At 38.1% G+C, this 25,368-nt stretch overlaps 1 protein-coding gene across 4 annotated transcripts in view; it reads right to left on the bottom strand.

Annotated features, from left to right (window-relative positions):
• btbd7 (BTB (POZ) domain containing 7) overlaps window positions 1-25,368 on the bottom strand; it is a 44,906-nt gene that overhangs the window by 4,512 nt on the left and 15,026 nt on the right. For 2 of the 4 annotated variants that reach the window (XM_048599950.1, XM_048599954.1), the window contains exons 3-12: window positions 24,087-24,262; window positions 22,595-22,705; window positions 21,085-22,167; window positions 14,204-14,412; window positions 9,961-10,036; window positions 8,070-8,230; window positions 7,278-7,421; window positions 2,192-2,378; window positions 1,021-1,199; window positions 276-659 (exon numbers count right to left, since the gene is read on the bottom strand). In XM_048599950.1, coding sequence (XP_048455907.1) covers window positions 276-659; window positions 1,021-1,199; window positions 2,192-2,378; window positions 7,278-7,421; window positions 8,070-8,230; window positions 9,961-10,036; window positions 14,204-14,412; window positions 21,085-22,167; window positions 22,595-22,705; window positions 24,087-24,168 — 2,616 coding nt within the window. In that variant the 5' untranslated portion in view covers window positions 24,169-24,262. The remainder of the gene's footprint in view (window positions 1-275; window positions 660-1,020; window positions 1,200-2,191; window positions 2,379-7,277; window positions 7,422-8,069; window positions 8,231-9,960; window positions 10,037-14,203; window positions 14,413-21,084; window positions 22,168-22,594; window positions 22,706-24,086; window positions 24,263-25,368) is intronic. The other 2 variants (XM_048599952.1, XM_048599953.1) reach the window with 2 other exon arrangements.

Raw genomic sequence — 25,368 nt, 5'->3', positions numbered from 1 at the left:
CAAACTAATGTGGTTTTGACAAGTTCAAAATAAATGCTCAATTTATTGAACAGCAGCAGCTGACTGAGGCTATCTGCTACTGAAGTCTAAAAGGGAAAAGAAAGGCACTATTTGATCTCATTGACTGCTTGTCAATAACTGATTAAAATGAACTCTCAGTAGAAATATAGTAATACCCCATTTTAGATTCTAAAATCTAGGCCAAAAATTGTAAAGAAAGGCACAAACTCTCTCACATTTTATTACTAATCTAATATCGGGAAGGCAGAACTTACTGTCAGCTCTGGTGCTATCCGAACCAATCCAGAAGAGTTGGTGCAATCAGGAGGCATTACTTTACCGCCAGATGGATAAACAGGCCTGGAAGCTATCACAGGATATAGCATAGAACGGTTACAAGGGTATGACAAGGAGCGGGATGACAATTGGCCCGGCAGCCTTTGCCTCCAATCTACCTTGTGTTTCTCATGAGCTGGGGGAGCAGGAGGCTGATATGGTGGTAGTGGTGGTGGTAAAGTTGGATGGAATGCAGCACAAGGTTCAATATCACTATACTCTGCAGATGGTGAGCTATTTATTCTACAGTGGTTGTGCTGCCGAAGACCCAGCAGTGGACTCTCATCACCAAATCGTTCATGAGGAAAGAATTTATGAGGATTCTGTGGAGAGTAAACATAATTCATTATCAGAGCTATCCTTCCATACCTATATTTACAGAATACTGTATAAACATCTACTGGTTTTAAAAAAACTCTGGAGTATTAACAGTAAGAAAAATTCTAATCTGCAGATTAATAATTTTAATTGCAGCCTAAACAATTCAAAAGTGATTTAGTAAATCTTGCCTAGCTAGTTATATTACAGCAAATTGCTTTGGTCAGAAACCAACTATGCAAGACATTGCTTAATAGTTTTCTGAAAGCACAGTTGTACCTTCTTGAACATAAATTGACTCTTAAATCAGTTTTAGTCTGCACTGATCAATTACATTATTTATAGGGTCAGTAACATTTCACATACCTGAAGCAGCTCAACAGCAGCATCGGGGAGGTTAAATTCCCTCAACACCCGAATCTGAATTTCGTAGCTAACAGTTGCTCCTTCTCCACAATTCAATGCATATGCACGCTGGACCTGATCAGTGTGTCTAAGTTCCTGCAGACGCCTGATCATATCTTTCACCATATTCAATGGAGGGACTGTAAAGTAATGTTTATTTATTTAATAAATACTTTGCAAGAAATTTTGTATTTATAGACATTTTATAGGGGAATAGAAACATGGGTGACGAATTTTTAAAAAATGTCAAGATGTACTTTGTCTCCGGGTTCGAGAGCCGTGCCTCACTCAAGCGGTCACCATTTACGTATCAGCCTCTTGTAGGGAAGATATTGAGGCTATATAACTCTTACAGACTTAGGTCTGCCATACATACCTTCATTAATTAAATGGTATCAGCTTCTCTCTTACTTTAAGTATAACTCTAATTTCTTTAAATTCACTCATATACAATAGGATTTTCATGAAGCCTTGTGACCAAACTGCGCTGAATTATTATACAGGGACAAAAAAAAACAAAACCCAAGAAAAAAAAAGCCAGTTTACTGGAGTCACTTCTCCATAAAAGCTAAAATTCAAACTTAGAATTCTGCATTATTTAAGCAAGATAATAAGATCGTCTTCCAGGGCTACAAACCAACACAAGTACAACAGGTATAACCCAATGGGCCAACGCAAATTAAAGATTTTACTTTCAGTGCATCCTGAATTATGCTAGAGGCATGTTAATTGTCTGAAAATGCTCTTTATTATTACACAAAAAAAAATTGTTAAAACTGGACGCAAAGTTAAAGCTTTTCATTTTCTGCTCACCAGGACTAGGAGCAAGAAACAAACTTAAGGGGCACAAATTTTTTTTTAAACATGAAAACAGGGTGCTAAATGCTTGGGCCATTAATGGCATGGAGATGAAATTAGATAATATATTTCGTCTTATGCAGAGGCCAAATGATTGTTAGTATATCAGATTTCTCAAATGCTGTGCAAGTATATAGGTCATTTCAATGGGGTGGGGATTCATTCGTGAGGGGAGGGTGGTGGTAAGAGAAAGAGAGGAAACCAATTGCCGCCTTGAAAGTCCACATTAAGTCAAAACATGCTGCAAGTAAACCACAAAACATGCACCACTCACCAGGTATTTCATTGGCAATGATCGTAGGAGGATTGGATGGTGTACCTATTGGCTGGTGGCTGATTAAATGACAACACTGTGGTACTGCACTGTTCACCATGTACAGTGTGTCTGGTACATTCGACATGCGAACCATGCGCAGTCGCACAAGATCAGTTTGTTCAACCATCATTTCATCCAAAACAGCCTGAGAACAAAAGTTCATGCAACAATCAATCACACATGGACAGGGATTGTCTCTTTCTTTTCTTCTTGCAACAAAGTTGCTAAACTTCTAAAGTGGAAGTGGTGATATGATGCAAGTTTTGACATCTTTCCATTATATGTTATAGTTTAGAAATTTAACAGAAGGATGGACAATTAAAAAGCATCATTTGTTTTCAGAGAAGTTTATAATTATTAGTTTTGCTGGAAAATGGGGCTAATCTTAATACTTCATAATGAAGTTCATCAACTTAACGCTAAAGGCTGTTCAGATGAGGAGTAACATTTTACTAGCTGTGGAACTCCAAGCCCTCCTGCCAAAAGCCACTTCTCATTTTAGGGGAACATACAGTTTTTACCAGCAGTGCCCAAAAACCAACAGCGGGCTATTAATATTTCCTATCCTAACTGAAGTAATGCTTAAGCCATCAGTTTTGCTTATTGTTAAAACAAATTGATAGCATGTGAAAAATTAGCAACACAAATCTTCTCATGCTACCACTACAAGTCACAAATTTACAGCCAAACAACATCATAAGATTGGAGAAGTAAATTACTGCAGATGCTGGAATCTGTACAGAAAACAACATGCTGGAGATCTAGACTCAAACATTAACTTGCTTTGTCTCCACAGATGCTGTCTGACCCACTGTGATCTCCAACATTTGTTGGAAAAACCCATCTGGTTCACTAATGTCCTTTAGGGAAGGAAACTGCCATCCTTACCTGGTCTGGCCTACACGTGACTCCAGACCCACAGCAATGTGGTTGACTCAATTAGGGATGGGCAATAAATGCTGCCTAGCCAGTGACACCCTCATCCCATGAAATTATTTTTTAAAAATCATAAGATCGTAAGAAACAGGAGTGAGAGGCCATTCAGCCCACTAAATATGTCTCTGCCATCTAGAAGATTTAGTTGAATTGACAGTAGTCTTAACTCTACTTTCCCAGCTGCTCTCCCATATCCATAGATCACTTTGTAAGTCGAAAATCTGACTAACTCAGCCCCGAATATAGTTCTGGGGAAGGGTCACCAGACCCGAAACATTAACTCTGCTTTTACCTTCACAGAGGCTGCCGGACCTGCTGACCTTTTCCAGCAACTTTTTGTTCCTGAATATATTCAACTCAGCTTCCACAACACTCATGGTAAAGAATTCTAAAGGGATTGCCTCATTTTATTAGGATTTAAAATTATTCAAATTACTTTCTGCCAAAGTCCATTGTTTTACTCAGTAAACATCAATGTTAAATTAATACTGTTGACTATGCATTAGTGTCAATATTTAAAGAAAGCTAGTATTGATCAATGAATTACACTTGCCAAAACTTTCACTTCATCATACATGCTACTAGGCATACACAAACTGTGGTGGGTAAGTTGTTGGAGGTGGTTCCGAAAGATAGGATTTACATGCATTTGGAGAGGAAGGACTGATTACGGATAGTCAGCACGGCTTTGTGCAAGGGAAATTGTGTCTCACAAACTTGTTTGCGTGCTTTGAGGAGGTAACCAAAAAGACTGATGAGGGCAGAGTGACAGACACTGTCAAAGGCTTTAGTAAAGTCCTCAAACAAAAGTGCCACATGGTAAACTAATTAGTAAAGTTAGATCACATGGGATTCAGGGTGAGCTTGCCAATTAGATACAAAAGTGGCTTAATGGTAGGAAACAGCAGTAGAGGTTTGTTTTGAGAACTGGGGGCCCGTGATCAGCAGTGTTCCACAGGGATCACTTTTGTTTGTCATATGTAAATGATGTGAATGGGACTTTAGAAGACATGGGTAATAATATTGCAGATGACACCAAACTTGGTGGTGTAGTGGACAGTGAAGACGTTTATCTAAGATTACAAAGAGATCTTGATCAATTGGGTCAAAGAGCTGAGGAGTGGCAGATGGGGTTTAACTTGGATAAATGCGAGATATTGCATTTTGGTAAAACAAACAAACAAACAATTATACAATTAATGATAGGGCCCTGCTTAATGTTGTAGAACAGAGACTTGGGGGTTCAGGTACATAGTTATTTGAAATTTGTGTCATGTGTAGACAGTGGTTAAGAAGGAGTTTAGCACGCTTCATTGCTCAGACCTTGGAGTATAGCTGTTGGAATGTCATGTTGCTGTTGTAGAGGACGTGGAGGCCTCTTCTGTGTACAGAATCTCGTCACCGTTATGGGAAGGATATTACTAAATTGTAGAGGCTTCAGGAAACATTTAGCAGGATATTGCCAGGATTGGAGGGTTTGCATTATAAGGGTAGGCTGGGACTTTTCCCACTGGAGCTAGGAAGTTGAGGGGTGACCTAATAGAAGTTTATAAAATCATGACAGGCATAGATATGGTGAATAGCAAGGGTCTTTTCCCTAGGGTGGGGAAATTCAAAACTAGGTAGCATAATTTTAACATGAGAAGAAAAAATTTGAAAGGGATGAGGGCCAACCTTTTTTCAGTGTGGCTCATATGTGGAACGAACTGCTGGAGGAAGTGGTTGTTGCAGGTATGGTTACAACATTTAAAAGGCATTTGGAAAAATTCATGAATAGGAAGATTTGGAGGGATATGGGCCAAACACAGACATCATGGACTAGTTTAGTTTGGCAAGATGGTTGGCAGGCTCTAGTTTAGTTTGGCAAGCTCTAGTTGGACCGAGGGATCTGTTTCCATGTTGTATGACTCTATAACTAAATAGAGTGCAGCACATCCCTGAAGTATTTATACAAGAAGATTTCTGAAAGGTAACATTCTACTCAGGTAACTGTCTTACTTATATCTTTACTCTGCAAAATTAAAATGACCCACTATAATCAAGGAAAATGTTGCAGATCAGACAACTGCTAGATAAAACTGTGTACGGTAACTGCCCGAGACAAACAACTTAATGCATCCAAATTAATGTCAATGAATGGAGACAAACAAACTGCAAAGATGGAGTCAATTGAACTGTATAAAGACAGAGAAAGTCTGTAGCTGACAAGATGGAATTCAAGAGTTCAAATCTGATATAGAAAACAGAATATCGAAGTATTACTTGACATTTGTGCCAAACTGAAAAAAGGTTGCAATTAAGTGCTTTGAATGCAATAACATTTGATTCAAATACAGACCCAATCCTTTACTTAGTTGCATGTTTACTTTTTCCTGCCACTTATTTAGGCTTTCCCATTTTCAAACAGTGAGATAAATGAAGAGGTCATTATTACAAATCAGAAGTTTACAATGAAAATTGGTGTAACCAAAATTAAAAACCAAACTGTTGTTTTAAAATTTAAATTCAAACCTCAAATTTGTGTTATTTCAGGTCTTATAACAATATATATTTCAAGCTCACTCAAGACATGTTACTGTGCCATTGGCAGATTTCACAAGCAGTTAATCTAATAAACTGTCTTGTACAAAACACATGACCCCAGCAGGATTAACTGAGAAATAACATCTTCTAATTAAGTGGACAGAAGATGTGGCAGAGTGCCAAATGTGAGCTATAAAAGTTGTCAAAGTCCAGGCAAGATAATGCACTCCTTATGGAGATTATTCTAAATTTTCACCAGCGTATGGTTATGAAGTGATTACGATACTTCAGTCAAATATGAAAAAACAAAGTATAGTTTATATTTATTTAATATTAGTTCATATGGGGGATACTAAATTGTAGAGTACATTGCGTTTAATAGTCACACAACACCAGGTGTAGTCCAACAGGTTTATTTGAAATCACAAGCTTTCAAAGCGCTGCCCCTTGCTCAGATGAAGTGAAGAAAAGCATACAGGCACAGAACTTATATGCAGAGAGATCAAAAGATCATACAAATGGTGTGAGTGGAGCATTTAATAAGTCTCTGCAGGTGATCAGAAGTGTCAGATGGTATGAATAAAGTGTCAACAGTAAGTGAAGGGCATGATCTATGATCCAACTAATTCAGACAGAGAGATCATTACAAAAAAAATTAAGGTGGTGCTGGAGACAAACCAAACAGCTAGAATAACGTGCTGATGGTCTAACCAAAGTAACAAATAATCCAAAACACTACAAACTAAATTAAAGGTAGAGAGATCGTAAGTTATCAAGGTGATGGCATTAAAACAGGACAGTAAGAAGATTTTACAGATACAGTAACGGTATGGTGGGGTTGCATGTAGTGTGTCATGAACCCAAGATCACAATTGATCCCACGTTCACGGGTACGGAATTTGGCTCAGTTTCCGCTCGGCGATTATTGAATCACTGAGCAGAAACAGATAGCCAAATTCCACACCCATGAAGACGGCCTCAACTGTGACCTTGACTTCATGACGCGTTACGTGTGACCCCACCACACTGTCCTGTATCTGTAAAATCTTCTTGCTGTCCTGTTTTAACGCCATCACCTTGATAACTTGTTATGATCTCTCTACCTTAGTTTGTACTGTTTTGGATTATTTGTTACTTTGGTTAGACCCTCAGCATGTTATGCCAGGCGTTTGGTTTGACTCCAACACCATCTTATTTTAATTATCTCTCTGCTTCAATTAATTGAATTATCGATCATCCCCTTCACTTACTATTGAGCTGTTGATACTTTACTCACACCGTCTGACACTTCTGATCACCTCTAGAGACTTATTATTCCACACTCCATTCACACCATTTATGATCTTTTGATCTCTGCCCATTGATCTCTCTGCCTGTGGACTTCCCTCCATTTCACCTGATGAAGGAGCAGTGCCCCAAAAGCTTGTGATTTCAAACGAAGCTGTTAGACTATAATCTGATGTCATGTGACTTCTTACTTTGTCCACCTCAGCCCAACACTTGCATCTCCACATCAGTGTTTAATAGAAACATCTTTCCAGTTTTGGAATAAGATTTACTTTTATTTAAAAAAAACAAACTGTACCTTTGCCTCCTCTACATATGGTGCAAATAAACGAGGCTTCACATATATTCCAGCATTCTTCTGACGTATCCAAGCATGAGATTTTCCACTTTCTGCTGTTGGCAGCATATCTGATGGTGGCGTGCTAATCAGTCCTCTCTTTATCTAAACAGCAAAAATGATATCGTTGAATGGCATCAGCATCTCAATTGGTTTACAACTCCTGGCTTTGCTATATAAACCTCACCAAATGGAACAAGATATGCAATTATGTTGTCCTCTTGCACCTACAGCGCTCTCTTAGACTGAATAAGAAGTAAAGCTCTATTTCATGGAGTGATGCAAAAAAAAAAAGGAAACTTTTCCCAGCCAGATTAAAAGTCATTATGGGCTTGGCACTAATCACCACATTTTACACAACTGCTATCTGTTGATTATAGCAGCTCTAACCAAAGATGTACCTGCCCTGCATCAAGTACATTCATTCCCCATTTATAGTCCAGCTGCCATTAAATAGATTTGCAATGGCAAATGGCAGTATTGTGAATCAAAGTATGAAAAAACAACAATAAACAGGGGCAGGAAGAAGCATTCAACTGAAGTACAGAGTGCTACCAACAGCCACATGGCTCACGTCTTGTTACAGTGAACCACAGATATAGGCACTTGAAAAAAAAGAGGCTTTGATCTCTCACATGCCGAATCCAAGAACTAGATGGATCATAAATTGAGTTATATAATTAAGGGACAGAGCACCCTTTTGAATTCAAACACAATATTTTCTTTTCAAAAATAAATAAACTTAAAACCTACAGCATCATTAAGAACTTCGCTGTTTTGGGGCAGGATATGATCTATGCGAACATAAGACAGCAACGGGGACAAGATCTCTTTCAGTTCCTCTAGGTCAAGATCACGCCTCTTTACACCTCTCTTGTTTACACTGTGCGCAGTTCCACTCAGCAGATTTGGCTCTAAACCAAAAACAAAGCATTAACAGAAATCATTACAATTTTTCATTCCAAAGAATGGAAGACAAAAGAAAAATATATATCAACAAATTGCATTTATACAGCATCTTGAATATGATAAAAGCATCCCAGGACAATTAACAGCAATATCAATCAATATTTGACACTCAGCCTAGTAAGGAGATATTAGGTCAGATGATCAAAAAGATAGAACGCACAGGAGGCCAGAATTGGCATACAGAGTTTTAAACAGATTTGAAGGGGTTTACAGAGATGGGAAATGGGATTATAGAGGGATTTGAACAAAAATGCAAGAATTCTAAAAATCACGACATCATCAAACCAGGAGCTAACATAGGTTATAGGAATACTGGGATATTGCACAAACTAGACTTGGTGCTCTAGAATTCAGCCAAGATTTTTTGGATGAGGTCAGGTTTATGGAGATTTTGATAATTATTCAAAAGGATGAAGGGCTAGTTTTAACCGGTTGAATATTATTTATTTAAAATGCACACCAGTCATTAACAAAGTGCTATGTCAGCAAATTCATTAGTCCTCCCCAATTCTTAATCCTTAACCACTATACTCATTAAAATTACCACAAGAGGTTGAAAGGTCCGTATTAATAGAGATTCACTCAAGATGAGAGAATGTAGAAATACATTTAACTCAAGCCTGTAAGTGAAGGGACCCTGCAGAAAATTTGGAGACAGGCATTTTTCACAAGGCTAGGATTGGAGAAACAGATTATACAACAAAATTGAACTAAGGAACTGCCTCTGCACACTCTCAGTTACCTTGCACAACAGACTGAAAACTAATACTGCATAAAGTTTAGTTTATTGTAGTATCAAAATGGAGTTGGGTTCATTTCAGATTGAACAAGAGATTTGAGATGTATATATTTCAGACCAAAAATATTTGTTTAAAAAGCTGCAGAAATAAAAATTCTGCAACAATGTCAGATATTGCAGTGTGTTATTGGACTTGCTTCATGCTTCAAAGTCCTTTATGTTAAATGAGATTACTTTCAAAATAAGGACTAAATTGAAACAAAAAGACTCACCCAACCTTTAATTTACACGAGTATGTTTTTAAAGAAAAATCTCCAGTACTTTCATATCTTATGTATTTTAGTTATTGAGAGGTGTTCATTTTAAAAAGCAAATGAATAACCACAGATAAAGAATTCATTTGTAGGAAACAAACTTGGTGTTATAATTCTGGAATTATGTAAAACAAATGCAACTACATGGCATAACATTATTTATTTCTATTTAAAAATAACCTTGCAATTTACTTTTTCCAAAGACATACGTTTCAGACTCATTACAGAACTGAAACTTGTGCATTTAAATCTAAGTATACATTTTTCTTTAAACCATATTCTGAACCATGTTTTTTGTTTTACAATTCAGTGTCGTATAGCTTAAATTCAAACTATGCTCAAATGTAAAATCTATAGAAAACAAGTTCATTTGAATTTAATTTAAATCAGTTTTACTAGGGTAAATAACATGCATAAAACACTGACTATAAAATTTACTTCAGTAACATCATCTCAAAACAACTAAGGATGCTGTGGAGTAATTAAGTGTCTAGAAAGTTTTATTTTGTGTTTATCTTTAAAAATTCCTGATTTTGCACAATGGCTGCCAGAATACACTAGTTAATATCTGGTTAACCAGAAGCATAAGAAAGTGATTTAAAATTTCTAAACCAATTCTCACCTCTTTCTGCCATTTGTTTGATCAGTTGGTGCTCTCCCCACTTACTCATGTACTTTAGGATATCTTGTTCACTAGCCTTAAATAAAATGCAAGTATTGTTACTTTCTTAATTTTCTTATAAAAATATCTAGAATCATTATGTGAAGAGAAACTGACAGGATACAAGATATTCAGAAGTAATTAATTATTACCATGAATTGCTTTAATAGAATACACATTTGGCAACTGCTTATACCTAAAATCATTGATAACACTTTAGTGCCCCCATAAAAGGGCAATAGACAAAACTATAAAGTATAATTTGAACCTTGAAGTTATGCCAAAAACTTAACTGTTGATCTCCAATATATCAATTAGAAACCCATCAAAAACTGTATGCATTTTAGATGCATTCATAGCATAATCAGCAATCAACATTCTTAATTATTCAATCAGAAGGATATAATGTACAGATAGGAAGAGTTTCTATGGGTATCTAAAAAAAGCAAAGTGAGTGTTAGTCCTCCATAGTACGAGAATAGGGAGTTAACAGTATACAGCAAGGAAATGGCAGATGAAATGAATAGTTTATTTTTCATCTGTCTTTACTATAGAGGATACAAAGAAAAAATCCCAGCAATAGCAATAAATCAGGAAGTGGAAGGGAGGAGCTTGGTGAAATCATGGAGACAATACTGAGCAAACTCATTGAGCCAAAAGTTAAGACGTCCCCCAGGTCCTGATGGGCTTCATCCTATTCGGCAAAGGTTACATCAGGCTGAAAAATAGCAAGCAAAATGTCCTTCAGGGTGTGTTGTGGTCGGGTGTTAGAATTGATTATTAAAGAAGTTATGGCTGGGCACTTAGAAACACTCAAAGTAATGGGGAAAATTCAGCATGGCTTTCCTAGGGATAATTGAGGGATTTGGGACCAAGAAATCACTATCCATGTGCTACTTAACTAGAAGAGAGGGGCCATGGCTTAACAGTAATATCACTGGACTAGAAATCCAAAGGCTCAGCCTGATGTTCTGGGACATTGGTTCCAATCCAACCATGAGAGCTGGTGGAATCTGATCAATTAAGCAATATGGAATATAACGCTAGTACCAGTAAGGTGCCATGAAACTGCTAGTGTCATAATATCACTAATAAAATCACCAAGTCTTTTATTAGATCATAGGTCTGCTCTCTCATTAGAAACAGATGACAGGTGATCATTTAACCTAAGGGTCACCAGGCCTCAGGCAAGAGGATAGGTTGAGAAACCTACTCTGTTGGCATCACTGAAATTCAAATCAGCTATCCGGCCAACTGAGCTAACTGACCCCCTTATCACTAATACCCTTTAGAGAAGGAAATCTACTACCTTTACCCAATGTAGCCTACACAAGATTCCAGATGCACAGCCATTGGTGGACTCTTAACTGCCTTCTTAAGTAGCCCAGCAAGCCACTTAATACAAGGGCAATTACAAATAGTCAATACATGCTGACCTTGATAGTGCATCACATCCCATGAAAGAAAAGAGGCCAGTGTAGATCAGTGTGCACAGGATGGTGGGTGAATTAAATTTAGTGTAAATTAGAAGATGGGTAGCAGCAGGTTAGATGGCCTTGAGTTGGCAGATGGTAGAATGTGGAACACCTGACAGGATTGCATCAGAATACTCAAGAATCAAATGCATGGATGAAGGCTTCATCAGATGTGCTGAGGCAAAGAAGGAGTAGGCTTTTTTAAGGGAAGGGAAAATAAGCAGTCTTGGTAATAGTACAGATATGTGGTCAAAGGCTTATATCCCAAACAATCATACTGGACTCAATATTAATTTTCTCACTCCCCAGATGCTGCCAGACATTAAGTTTGTCTAGCACTTACTTTTTTTATTGCAACCTGTCTAGTTCAGCCTGAAGCAGTTGTCAGGAAAACATTTGGAATAAGACGGTGTTGGGAATGGCTTCAGTCTTTTTTTAAAAAAATAGAATTCCATAGTGTTGAAACAGGCCATTCCGCTGTGTGTATACCCTCCAAAGGGCATCCCACCCAGGCCCATCCTTCTATCCTGTAACCCTGCATTTCCCATGCCTAACACACCTAACCTACACGTCCCTGAACACTGGGTAATTTAACATGGCCAAAGCACCTAACTTGCACATCTTTAGGCTGTGGGAGGAAACTGGAGCAGCCAGCGGAAACCCACGCAGGCACAGGAGAATGCGCAAACTCCACACAGACAGACAGTCACCTGAGGCTGGAATTCAACCCGGGTCCCTGGTGCTGTGAGGCGCCAGTGTTAACCACTAAGCCACTGTGCTGCCCCATCGCCTTCCTAATAGTAAATTCGATGAAATTTCTGCTCATCCAATTCTGGATATCTGATAAGCACTTTGACAAGTTAGAGACAGTGCAGAGGTGAGAAAGGTTGTGGATGACAGCAGCATACATATTGGAACTGAACTTATGTTTTCACAATGTCACTGACAGGCAACATGTAGATGAAAAATAAGAGCTCATAAGTTGAAGTGGATGTCATGGTTGATTGTGTCAAGAACTGCACTGACATTGAAGAGGATGAGGGGGTATAGTCTTGTTTAGTTAGTATCACAAAGAGCAGTTTCAGCATTGTAGCAGGAATGGAAACCCAATTGGAGCGGGTGAACTTTGGAGGTAACACCGCATTCAAGGACTTAAGGAAATTGCAGATTGGTTGATAATAGAGAGCATTGACAACAAGAATTCATGGGAGATAGGGACATAACCTCAGCAGAGAAACCTGTCAACGATACCAGTTAACATGGAAGCCAGGAATAAAGGTTAGGCAGTGTTTTAACAAGAAAAAGGTCTAGAAAACAGGACATGGGTTCATGGACAAGATGAGCTTGGAAAGGGCATGAGCAGAGGTAGAAGAGAAACTCAAGAAAGGTACAAGTTCAAAACTGGCATAGTAACGGGTGGGTGATTATGAGAAAAGCTTAGCTAGGGGAAAGGGAGGAAGTAGCAGTGGCACTTACTTAAATGTCTGATGCCGAAACTTATTTCCATCCATTCTGATTGTGAAGACTAACATTTTAATAGAATGTTAAACATGGTATCATTGTCACCTTGAGAACACAAAATGCGCCAAAGTCCTGTGACAATACTAAGGGGCTCTCTTGTCGCTTTTCTTTTTTTAAAAAGAAAGCAAAGGATAAAAGGAGGAACAAGAAATAGGTCAGGAATAGATTAAACTACAATTCTGAACCAGTACCACGCAGGCAAGAGAATGATACCTTTCTCAAAAGGTGGAGCATCAAACTTACAGATTTGATTTTCACTGTTAGTGGTTATGTTGTCAGGCTGTAGTTCCTTCATTGTACTATGAAGAGCTTCCTTGTATTTGCTGTAGATAAATGAACTTCCTTCTATAAAATGACTATCCTAACTTATAGTTTGCATTAAGCTCATGGAACATCAGATCATTGTGCAGCCAAATTGATTTGGAGTCTTTTAATATATGAAACACTAAACATTTCTCAATCAGACTCTTAATGATTAAAAGTAATTTGTGTTTTATTTTGAAACGTTATTCAATTCTGCTGCAAAGTGACTAGTTCAATGCAGTCAGGACAAAGGCTTCAGTCATCTCTGATGCTCACCCCTTGCAAGAACTGAATGTAGCCTGTGTGAAGTCACACTGCATGCTTTAGGGATGGGCTTTATGTAAACAGTACTCCTTTTATGTTTACAGAAAGCTACATAATGAATAAATTGAATTTCAAGCAAATCTTTTAATATTCTTTTGCTTTGAAAACCAAAGTAAATTTAAATTAAATGGAAAGGCAATTCTAAATGGCATTTGCCATTTTTGCACTGCGTTAGTAAGGTACTTCATCAGTTTACAGGAGTCCTTTATTGTTTAATGTTTAAATAAGGTCTAACATTTTGTGCATTTAAAGGCATCCTCCCATTTGTTAAGTAACAAACATTCCTGAAAATATTTTAAACTGGATTTTAAGTTAAGATTGGGTAAATTGTTGTGTTCAAGATGAGGAACAGCAATCTGGAAAATAAAGTTCAGTTTAATGTTTGACAGAGTAAACAAGCAGCCACAGTTTTCCATTTCCTATAATGGATTCTTTCTAACCCATGAGATTGCCAAATCACAGGTAATCAAGTCAGATGGACTCACTCTACTAAGAAATCTCTGAGCTTGTATATTTAGGCAACTAACTTTGTCAAACTATAAATTTACTGAATTTTTGCTGTAAAAGACATAACCCAATACCTGCAAATAGTCTGACTGAAGGACAGAAGGCAAATGGTCCTTGCTGAGTTCAAAGAACACATCTGAAACCATGACAGAAGTGAACTCCTCACATAGGAAGTTAAGTGCCTGGCGATAAACCCATTTAGATCCATAAGGCTGTGAACTCCATTTCAGTATAGAAATCAAGGTGTCCAAGGAGATGCTCTCCATCACAATATCTTCACAACCTATAAGAATGCAATCTAAACATTATTTGGATTATAACAGAAATGCATATCATCATTCTTATAAAAAGGTCTGACAGCCAAAAAACTATACACAAAAATATTTTGAATTACTGTCTTAGAGAAACAAAAGTTACAAATGCAGGAAGCCATTTGGACCATGAAGATTGTGGCTCTTTAAAAGAGCTATTCATTAGTCCCACTCTAATATTTCTGCTAATTTGTCATATTCAATCAGCTGCACAATGTTGGATTTGCTCCCCATACTGTATTCACAGCCCCACAAAATAAAATTAAAGGCATCACACACTGAAGAACTGGCTGTGCATAAACAAAATTAAAGGGGAACATTGTCCTGCATTTTCCATTGTTCTATAATATTTGACCTCTTTCAAGTATTATCTAATTCCATAAGATATAGGAGCAGAATTAGGCAATTCAGCCATTAAGCCAGCTCCTCCATTTGATCAGGGCTGATACGTTTTTCTACTTCATTCTCCTGTCTTCTCTACATAACCTTCTCTCCCCTTACTAATTGGTCTTAAATGCACTCAAACAATTGGCCTCCACAAATCTGTGGCGACGAGTTCCACAGATTTACCACGCTCTGGGTGAAGGAATTCATCCTCAACTCGTCCCTTCATTCTGAGGCTATGCCCTCAGGTCCTGGTCTCTTCTACTAGTGGAAACATCCTCTCCACATGAAGTCTATTCAGTCGTCTCAGTATTCTGCAAGCTTTAAAAAGATCCCTCCTCAAAATACAGAGTCCTCATCCACTCCTTATATGATAAGCCCATTATCTGCAGGATCATTCTTGCAAGCCTCCTCTGGACCTCCTCAAATGCCAGCACATCTTTCCTTTGATATGGGCCCCAAAACTGCTCACAATATTCCAAACGTGGTCTGACCAGAGTCTTATGCAGCCTTAGAAGTACATCTTTGCTCTTGTTTTCTCAGTGTCTTAAAATGAATACCAACACTGCATTCACCTTCCTAACTGCCAACTGAACCCACATCAATCTTTAGAGAAATCTGAACTAGGACTCCCAAGTCCTTTTGCACTTCAAAGTTACTGCTGTGATGATTGGTTTTCACTATCATTTTAGGCAGTGCGCTCCAAATCACAGTAACTGCTTAAGAAAAATCCCCCATATTGCCTCTAGTTCTTTTCCAATCAACTTAAACCTGTGTTCTTTGATTACAAATTCTTCTGCCACTGGAAACAGTTTCTTGTTACATCAAGCAAAAGTGTTTATGATTGAGCAATATTAACCAATCTAGTCTTAAAATGGCCCTGGTCTGAAAATCCCAGTTTCTCCAAGCCTACCATATAACTGAAGTTTTTTCGTTGTTTGTACCATATTAGCCAATTTTTTTTCATTTTGAGGATGCAGGTCCCATGTTCAAATCTGAGCACAGTATTCCAATAGAAGCCTAATCGCAGTTCTATAAAGGATCACTATGGATCCGGTAACACTGATTAATGATTTGTATAACTGCATTGTGGTATCTAATATATACTCTGCAGCAAAGGATTTTGTAAGGGATAACTAATTAAAATTTGCAAAGGCAATTACACTCATCAAGTAGCAGGCTGGAGTAGGAACCAGTACTATACCAGCATTATGTGAGAATATTATAGTGCCCCAAGCCAGCCACGTTCCATGTTCAGATTGCAGCTGCACGTATTCTTTTGAAACAAGTTCTATTCTTAGTTTGCCTAAATTGGTGTCATCTTGAAAAATGTTTTCAACCTTTTTGAAATTAATATGTAGAAGTGAGATATGAAAAGTCTTAGGTGGTGTGGCAGAAAAAGGGGAGAAAATAAAATTGGATATGGAAGCACAGCCATGCTTGTTAAGATTTAATAATCTTGAAAAGTGGAAATGAGCAAGTAAAGCAATTTCAACAAGCATAGAAAAACTACATTTTAAAGATGGGGTGATGCAGTACAAAAGCAAATAGTTAATGCTAACTTAAATCAGTCACTGGTTAAGGCACATTTAGAAAGTTGTATCCAGCTTAGGAAGAATTTTCAAGCAGCGTTGAGTACAAAGGAAAGCGAAGATGATACCAAAAACAAAGTACTCCCTGCTACAATTAAGGATTCCAAAAGCAGAGAAACAGACCTTATGTTACAAGGACATGCATCAAGGAAGAAGAAACAAGAAATAAGGGCTAAAATTAAAAAAGTATCAACACAAGTTAACATCAAGGATAAAGTACATAGAACAAATAACTTGCAAGACATTTTCTTGGTTCCATGAACAAAAGTAATCCAAGAATATATGTGTTGCCCCTCTTAGTACCCAATACTACAAAAATTTCAGTGCATCCAGCTTTCGTTGTTATCACTGATCTGCCCATGCTTCCTTTGAATGGATTTCAGATTTATAGATTAAAATAGTTTCACAGGCTTTGAACATCGATCTAGGATTGAGAATGTTTGTGGTTCAAATGGAATAGTTTGTATCCAATAAAAAAGAAAACCTCAACTGAAGTTTCCTTAAAATGTCAAGAGTACTGAAAACAAAAGAAACTACAAATGTTTTGTTGCACAAAACAAAACCCATCCTCAAAATGATCACAACCGCACATTTCGTTACCAATTATTACTCCAGCAATGCAAGACATACTCCAGTAGGCAAACCAAAATTGGTTATAATCAGCTGTCTTTGACAGTGAGAGAGATATATGGATTGCATTGGATCTTCTCATTCTTTAGACTTTCTTATGCGAGGATGAAATATAATCAACACATCATTAGCAAGAATAGGCTTTTGGGTTGCAGAATGATACTGGTTAATTCCACAGGTTGAGATGTAAATGCCATTTTATGGAGATATTCTCAATTTAATTAACCGTATTCCCACTACAAGACTAAAGCACATTTTTCCAACTTTGCAAATAATGTCTTTTAGAAAAACCATTAGCTGAATTTATGGATTTTCTGGAAAACCAATTTGATATTCAGAAATTATTAGCTACTGTCATAAGATTATTCCTTAAAACTCCACTCATAACTAAAGAATACATCTGAAATCATTTTTCATCCACCCACACAACCTTTAGTTTAATAGGAAAAAGAACACTAGTATCAAGTAGGTTCTGGGAGCAAGAAAACGCAATTAAATAAAAACAAACTTATTCTGTGCTTGTGGCTTTAAAAAGTTACTCAAGCTGAATGTAAATTTTTCCAGCATTACTTGCTTTAATTTAGTTCACATGTTTAGGGACAGAAATATCAAACTTACAGGATTAGTATCAAAAGCTAAATGTCCTTTCCCAAGCATCCTCCGTTTATGCAGACACAAAACAAAGTATTCGTTGTCTCTGACCACTAGTTTAAAGCTGACAAGCACATTTCTATCTTCAAAATTCCTGGACCAAATAACATTGAAGCAGTGCATGACCTCAGCCTTAGTTTCTTAACAATTTAACTTCACAGCTTAAAGAGACACAGATCTACCCCAAATCCCATGTCACAAACAGACTTAGTGTAGCAGCAGCATAAGATAGCAGCTGTAATTGACTGAATTCTTTGGAGCAATTTTCAAACAAACTAAGTGATATTATTTTCTTTGCACTCAATGAGCTTTGGAATGCCCTGCCACTGCGCTGTAATGTTCTATGTTCTATGTTCATGTTCCAAAGTCACACTATAGCTAATGACAGATCCAATGATGTCATTTTTAAAACTGTATTTCAGAAATTTCATATACGGGTTAAGGCAAGGAGTTTGTGTGTTTATACGGATAAAATAATTTTTTTTTGCAGCAAATACACCAAAGTTGTCTTTTGGCCAGGTTATATTATTGGGGACACCAAGCCAAAGTGTAAAACGGGATTAAGGAACCAGTTTATGGATGATAAAATGTGAAACTAATTATAGAATCATACAAATTTTACACTACACACAGAGGCCATTTGACCCATTGTATCTGTGTCAGCTCCTAAAAGAGCTACCAGACTAGCCCCATCTCCACAACCCTTAAAATTTATCACTTTTAATTAGATATCCAGCTCTCTTTTGAAACCTTCTATAGAATACATCGGCACCACTCTCCCATACAGCACATTCCAAATGCTAACAACTGGGTAACGACATTTCTCTTCCTCTCACTCCTAGCTCTCTTGCTGACTATCTTGAAATTGCGACCCCTAGTTACTGACCTTCCAACTAGTGGAAAGAGAACATTCTTCTTTACCCTGTCAAAGTCGTTGATAATTTTGACCACCACAAAAAGGTCACCTCTTAATCTTCTCTACAGTAAGAAGAATATGGCCAATTTCACTAATCTTTCCCGGTATGTAAAATTCGTAATTCCAGATATCATTTTAGTGAATCTCCTCGCACTCTCAGGCTTTAATATCCTTCCTTAAATGAGGTGCCCAAAACTGAACACAATACTCATGCAGTCTGACCAATGACTTATAAAAGGTGTAGCATCACTTCCTTGCTTTATATCTCTACTTATAAACCCAAGGATCGTATAAGCCTTCTTAACAACTATTTTAACTTGCATGGCCAGCTTCAGAGAATTATGCACGTGAACTCCAAGGCCCTTCTACTCCTGCATTCCCCATAAAGTTATACCATTGACCCTGTATTGTCTCTCCACATTTCTTTGACCAAAACGCATTACCTCACATTTCTCTGCATTGAATTTCATCTGCCAGGCGTCTAATATTACCAACTTGTCAATGTCCCTCTGACGTCACTCAGCATTGTCACAATTCACTATTCTGCCTAGCTCAGTAACATCTGCTAATTTAAAGATTTTCCCCTCAACACCCATCTCCAAATCATTCATATAAATCATAAAAAGCAAGGGCCCCAACATTGATCCCTAGGGAACACCACTTTCAACTCATCTCCAATCCGAGAAATGGCATCTATACCCATCCTCTGTTTCCTATCTTTTAGCTAACTCTAATCCATGCTAAGAACCCATCAGTTCCAAACATTTCTAATTTGCTAACCAACCTGCTATGTAGCACTGTATCAAATGCTTTCTCAAAAGTCCAAACACCCAATACCCACAGCACTACCCTCATCCACCTCAAAGAACTCAATCAAATTTGTCAGACATAACCTGCCCTTGACATATCCATGTTGACTGTCTTGTATTAACTTACTTTTTCTCTATGGATATATTTACCTTACGCATTATGGCCTCCATCAGTTTTCCCACAATTTGTAAGTTAAATCCTGCTTCTTCCCAAAATCTTCTACCCAGCCTCTGTACTACTCAGATTCTGATTACAATCCTCAGCTCTGCTCCCTTTTCTAGAGGGACAAAAAAAAAAACAAAGCATCTTGACATCACTGGTAAGGCTAGCATTTATTGACCATCTGTATTGCTTTCAAAAAAGGTGATGAGCCACCTTCTTCAATTGTTGCAGTTTTTATGGGGTAGCTGCATCCTCAGTGCTGTAAGGCAGGGGAGTTCAGGGTTCCAGCAATAAGGAAGAAACAGTAACATAATTCCAAGTCATGATATTGCGCAAATAAACCAGTCTCCCAAACAGTTCAAGATGTTTGGAGGTTGTGAAAATTTTGATAAATGCAATACTTTGCTTTCTTCCTAAGCCCAATCACCTTTTCCTTGCATGCATTTATGGGACACAAGGCAGACTGCAACAAGTTTGGGAAGTGGATCTAGATTTACTAGCCAATATGCATTTCTGCAGATTCAAGTGGACTCATTTGACATTCACATGAAAATGGTATTTGCCCGTTTTTGGGTCACAGACATACATACTACCATAGAACAGGGGATTTGTCTTCCTACTAGCAAGAACCAAGAAGCTGATGGATCAGAAACATCAAGTCTTACATCCCTAAAGGATTCTCTGCAGCCCAATTCTACCCCAGAGGGTTTAAGAAAAGTTAGCTCACAACAGACGGCAGCTGAATCCAAGATGTGGTTTGGTGACATAGAAACATTAGACGACATGCAGATCACTTAAGTTACTCAAAAAGGTCACAAGCTGACTCCAGGGAAATTGCTGGCCTATTTTGGAGATCTTATCCCCACTCATGCCAGTTTCCAACCCTGTCTGGAGAATGCTTCAAGGAATTCAATTGCACCTTACTGGAGAGGGGAGGAAGACTGGATGAGAAAACCATTCAGTTAAGCACTCGTTTCAGCTTCAGCTAGATCCCTTGTTAGATAGTTTAGCTAGGATAGAAAAGAAAGTTTTTTTACTCAACTCAAACAAGTTTAAAAATTTCAATTTACCCCATCACTGATGAACTTAGCTTGATACACTTTATAACCAAAATTTTTACTTTTTTTGTTTGTCATTTGAATCAGTTAACAGAAACCACGTTAAAAGCATAAAAATGTACATACTGAATTAGTGCTATCCAGGATTGATTAGATGAAAGCAAGACTTTGATACTAATGTCAAATTCCTAATACTTAACTCCACCTGGTCTTCTCGTTTGGTGCAGAGTGCAGCAGAAAATCAATTCTTTACCCCTGTACTATTGCGACAGTTTCTACATACACTAAAATCACACTTTTACTTTTAATATAAAGCATACTGCTAACACATACTTTGAATATGACTTGCAATTAGACTTGTTTACCAATATCAGCAAAAATAAAGAGATACAAGTTTCTGCTCGTGACTTTTAGGTCCGTTTCAAATAATATCAAACCCACCTTGAGCAAGCATGTTGAACTCAAGAAAAAGTGCTATGTGGTAAAGTTCCATTGCTTCTTCAGCTCTTGACATGCTACTTTTTCCTGCAACCATCGCTTGGACCTCACTCAGGCTCCCTACAGATGGATTACAATGTAGTACCAGAGACAAATCCACAAGATCAGTATACATACAATGTAAAATTACTTTTGCATATTTCTTTGGAATGATGGACTCATCTAGCACAATTCTAGTTGGAGTCTGCAGAGTCCGATCTGTAATTTCTTCACCAGTTCTTATTCGTCTTTGGAGAAGATTTCTAAAAAACGGAGAACGTGCAGATAGGACAGCCTTATGCCCACAAAGTTCTTCATCTAAACAATTTGATGTTCCTCCAAATGCTTCCACTAATTCAGAATCAGATGAGAAGTTCAGAACAGCATCATAGTAGCACATACTGTCAAAAAGTTCTCGCATATCAACATCCAGTGAATTTGGGGTTCCAAATTCTTCAGTAAGTTGTACCAGGATTTCTACATTTTGGAACCTGGAGTCCTCTATCCCAAATTCTCCAGTATATAAATAGTGTAACAATGCTGAAAACATAGGCAAGTCTATGCCAGCTGTGTTTATGTCCATCATAATCTCAGCACCATATTCAGGCGAGGATGAAAGCAAAGTTTTAAAAAAGGGACATCTTGCTGCCAGAATAGCACGATGTACAGGAAAACAAGTGTCTTGGAATATTAAATCAACATCAGTGCAGTACTTGTATTCATAAAGATCCGCCAAGTCTCTTTGCAAAGTCCGTGCATCTGGTCGTGCCAAGTTACCCTGCAATGAAAGTTCCTTCAAAGCTGCAGTGCCTTCATATTCTTCCACTAATGCATTTACATCCCTTACATCCCATCCAGAAAGGAGCTCACGCATCTGCTTAGCGTGATCAGCAGACCGATTAGATTTACGTCTTTTTATAAATCTCTTCTTCAGAGTTGCAAGACCAGAACTCTTTTTCTTTTTGTCTTGTGGTTTCTCATGGCTGTGTTCAAGGGTATATAATTTTGATTCACATCCATATCCTTGATGTAAATAGGATGATGTTCCTGTGCAATAAAAACAAAAATTCACACTGTGCCATGTAATTAAACATCTGTTCCTTCATTTAAAAACAAATGTTACTTTATAATCTGTTAAAGCTTTTGAGAACAAGAGAACAATGGTCATGAAGAGTTGTTGAATAATTTTTATGTTAAATGCACATCTATTTCACCAAACCATTCCTTAATATTAACTGAAGTAATTGTTAACAGTGTGATGCTACTGTGCAAGTAAGAGAGATAACGTGGAGGTACCGAAGTTGGACTAGGGTGGACAAGGTCAAAAACGACACGACACCAGGTTATAGTCCAACAGGTTTATTTGAAAACACAAGCTTTTGGAGTCTCGCTCCTTCTTCAGGTGCTCAATGAGACAGGAAGCAAAAAGACACAAAATTTATAAGTAAAAAATCAAAGTTGTGTGGTTGTTGACCTTTAGGACAGGAGTGTTCTGCCCCATTTCTCTTGCAGAGGTTGGACCACTGGGGTATCAAAACGTCTCCTTCAGACAGGAAGCTTCTTGGGAAGTTCTTCCTGGGGTATTCTTTTAAAAAATGAGACAAAAGAATCATGAGTGGATGGGGTCAGGGCTTTCACACTCCCAGGAAGGCTTTTAGTTTTGTTTTTCTAAGCACACTATCACTGCAACATAGAGTCCTCTGCTCTTCAGGGTAATATCCTCAGCCCAACATCTTTTTTTCAAAAGCTGTTTCATCAATAACTTTCCCTTAACAAGGTCAGAAACGAGAATGCTCCCAGTACAACGTCCAGCATCATTTGTGATTCCTTAGATATTGCAGCATTTAATGTCAACATGCAGCAACATCTGGAAAACATTCAGGCTTGCACTGAAACTGCAATAACATTCACACCACACAAGCACAGAACAATGTCTATCTCTAATATGATAGCACCCAAACTTCAACAATATTGCTGTCACCAAATCGCCATTAACTACATACCGACCACTGATCTGAAACTAAAATGGAAAAACTATATTATGGCTGTGGCTACTAAAGTAGGTCACAGGTTAGAAATCATGTACCAAGAATCTCATTGCTTGAAACCCAATGCTGTCACAAGTCAGGAACATGATGGAACACTCTTCTTTGTCTGGATGTATGTGGTGATTGAAACCCAGGAAGAAAAAACAGCCCAACTGATTAATGCACCACTGTGTTCCATTTCTGTCTCTGGCCTGACATCAACTAGGATCATAAACTGCATCTCTGTTCCTTCACTGTCAAAATCCCAAAACTCCCTAACAGCACTTTACTGCAGTGGCTCAAGATGGTGACTCACTATCATCTTCTCAAGAGCAATTAGGGATGAGCAATAAATGTTGGTCAAGCCACTGAGGCACACATGTAATAAAAAAGCAATTAAGAGAGAACCCCCCTCTCTTAACTATCATCCCTCCCCTGAAACATGGTACGTTGTAGCAATCTGTCAAGATTACCGCGTTTAACAACCCAGGGATGGAACCAGGTACCATCCAATCTCTATCAATATTTTGGAAATCATAATTCTTCAGAAGGGTCACCAAACCTGAAACATTAGGTGTGCTTTCAATCCAGATACTGCCAGACCTGCTGAGTTTTTCCAGCAATTTCTGTTGTTGTTTCTGATTTTAGGCATCTGCAGTTCTTTGTTTTGTTTTTTGTTTTGGAAAGTATAGCCACATACTGCAGCACTATCACAAGAACTGTAGCCACTCAAGGATCAGGTCAGTGCAATCTTATCAGGGCAAATAGGAATAGACATGCTGTAGAATTACCCTTGTGCCAAGAATAAATCAAGTTACAAAAAAATTTAAATAATTGATTGTCATGAAGAAATAATACAACCAGAACATCGCCTTAAAGTTGCTTTAAAATCCATGAGTTTCACAAAGCATTGTCTGAGATAAATGGACCACAACATACCTATAAATGTTTGCTGAGCTTGTGAATTTCCTCCTACCCTCTGGGAGAAAGAGTGAGGGTAGTTAGATGCATTGACACCCATTGTCTCAGGTCAAACAATGCAACATTCTGGCCGCCAATTCACCACCTGGTTGTCAAATGCAGATCTGTGATCTCATTAGTATGTTCAGCCATTTCTGGAATATTCAAAACAAAAATAAGTGGCAGTCGAAGGCAAACAATGAGAAAACACAGGTTGTGCAAACCACCAAAATAAATGTGGTAACAGGTAGCATCAAGCAAACAACATGGCTGTAAATTGGGAGAGGAGAGTGTGCAGAAGGACCTGGGCATCCTTGTGCACCAGTCGCTGAAGGTGCGTATGCAGGTGCAGCAGGCGGTAAAGAAGGCAAATGGTATGTTGGCCTTCATTGAGAGAGGTTGCGAGTACAGGAGCAGGGATGTGTTGTTGCAGTTGTATTCAGCCTTGGTGAGGCCACACCTAGAATATTGTGTGCAATTTTGGTATCCTTTTCTGAGAAAGGATGACCTTGCTTTCGAGGGAGTGCAGTGAAGGTTTGCCAGGCTGATTCCGGGGTGGCAGGTCTGACGTGAGGAGAGATTGATTAGGTTGGGATTGTTTTCACTAGAGTTCAGACGAATGAGGGGGGGATTTCACAGACTTATAAAATTCTAACAGGACTGGATGGGCAGATGTTCCCAATGATGGATGTGTCCAGAACCAGGGGTCATAGCATGAGGATTCGGATAGGCTATTTAGGACGGAGATGAGGAGACATTTCTCCACCCAGAGTGTGGTGAGCCTGTGAAATTCATTACCACAGGAAGTAGTTGATGCCAAAACATTGAATGATTCAAGAGGTGACTAGGTATAGCACTTGGGGCAAATGGAATCAAAGGTTATGGGGAGAAAGCAGGATTAGACTATTGAGTTGGATGATCAGCCATGATCGTGAAGAATGGCAGAGCAGGCTCGAAGGCTGAATGGCCTCCTCTTGCTCCTATCTTCTGTGTTTCTATTGCACTGCACATATCTAACAGTATTCCAACAGAGACAGATCACTATGTCAAATATGCTAACTTTAACTGATGTTGCTGAATGATCAGGCTGTATGTTTCCAAACTCTCACTTTTATTTCAAGTATTTTTTATGTTTTCAAAAACAAAAGACGACCAAAGTAAAACATTTGAAATTTGGATCACCATCATCTCAGGATAAACAGCTGAATCTAGAATGGAACCTGTAAACTTCAAAGTTAAGCAAGCTTAAAATCGAATTTGA

The sequence above is a fragment of the Rhincodon typus genome, chromosome 8 (genome assembly GCF_021869965.1).
Source record: "Rhincodon typus isolate 14 chromosome 8, sRhiTyp1.1, whole genome shotgun sequence".
NCBI lineage: Eukaryota > Metazoa > Chordata > Chondrichthyes > Orectolobiformes > Rhincodontidae > Rhincodon > Rhincodon typus.
The sequence above is the reverse complement of the archived record's forward strand: the minus strand, read 5'-3'. Positions and strand labels throughout refer to the sequence as shown.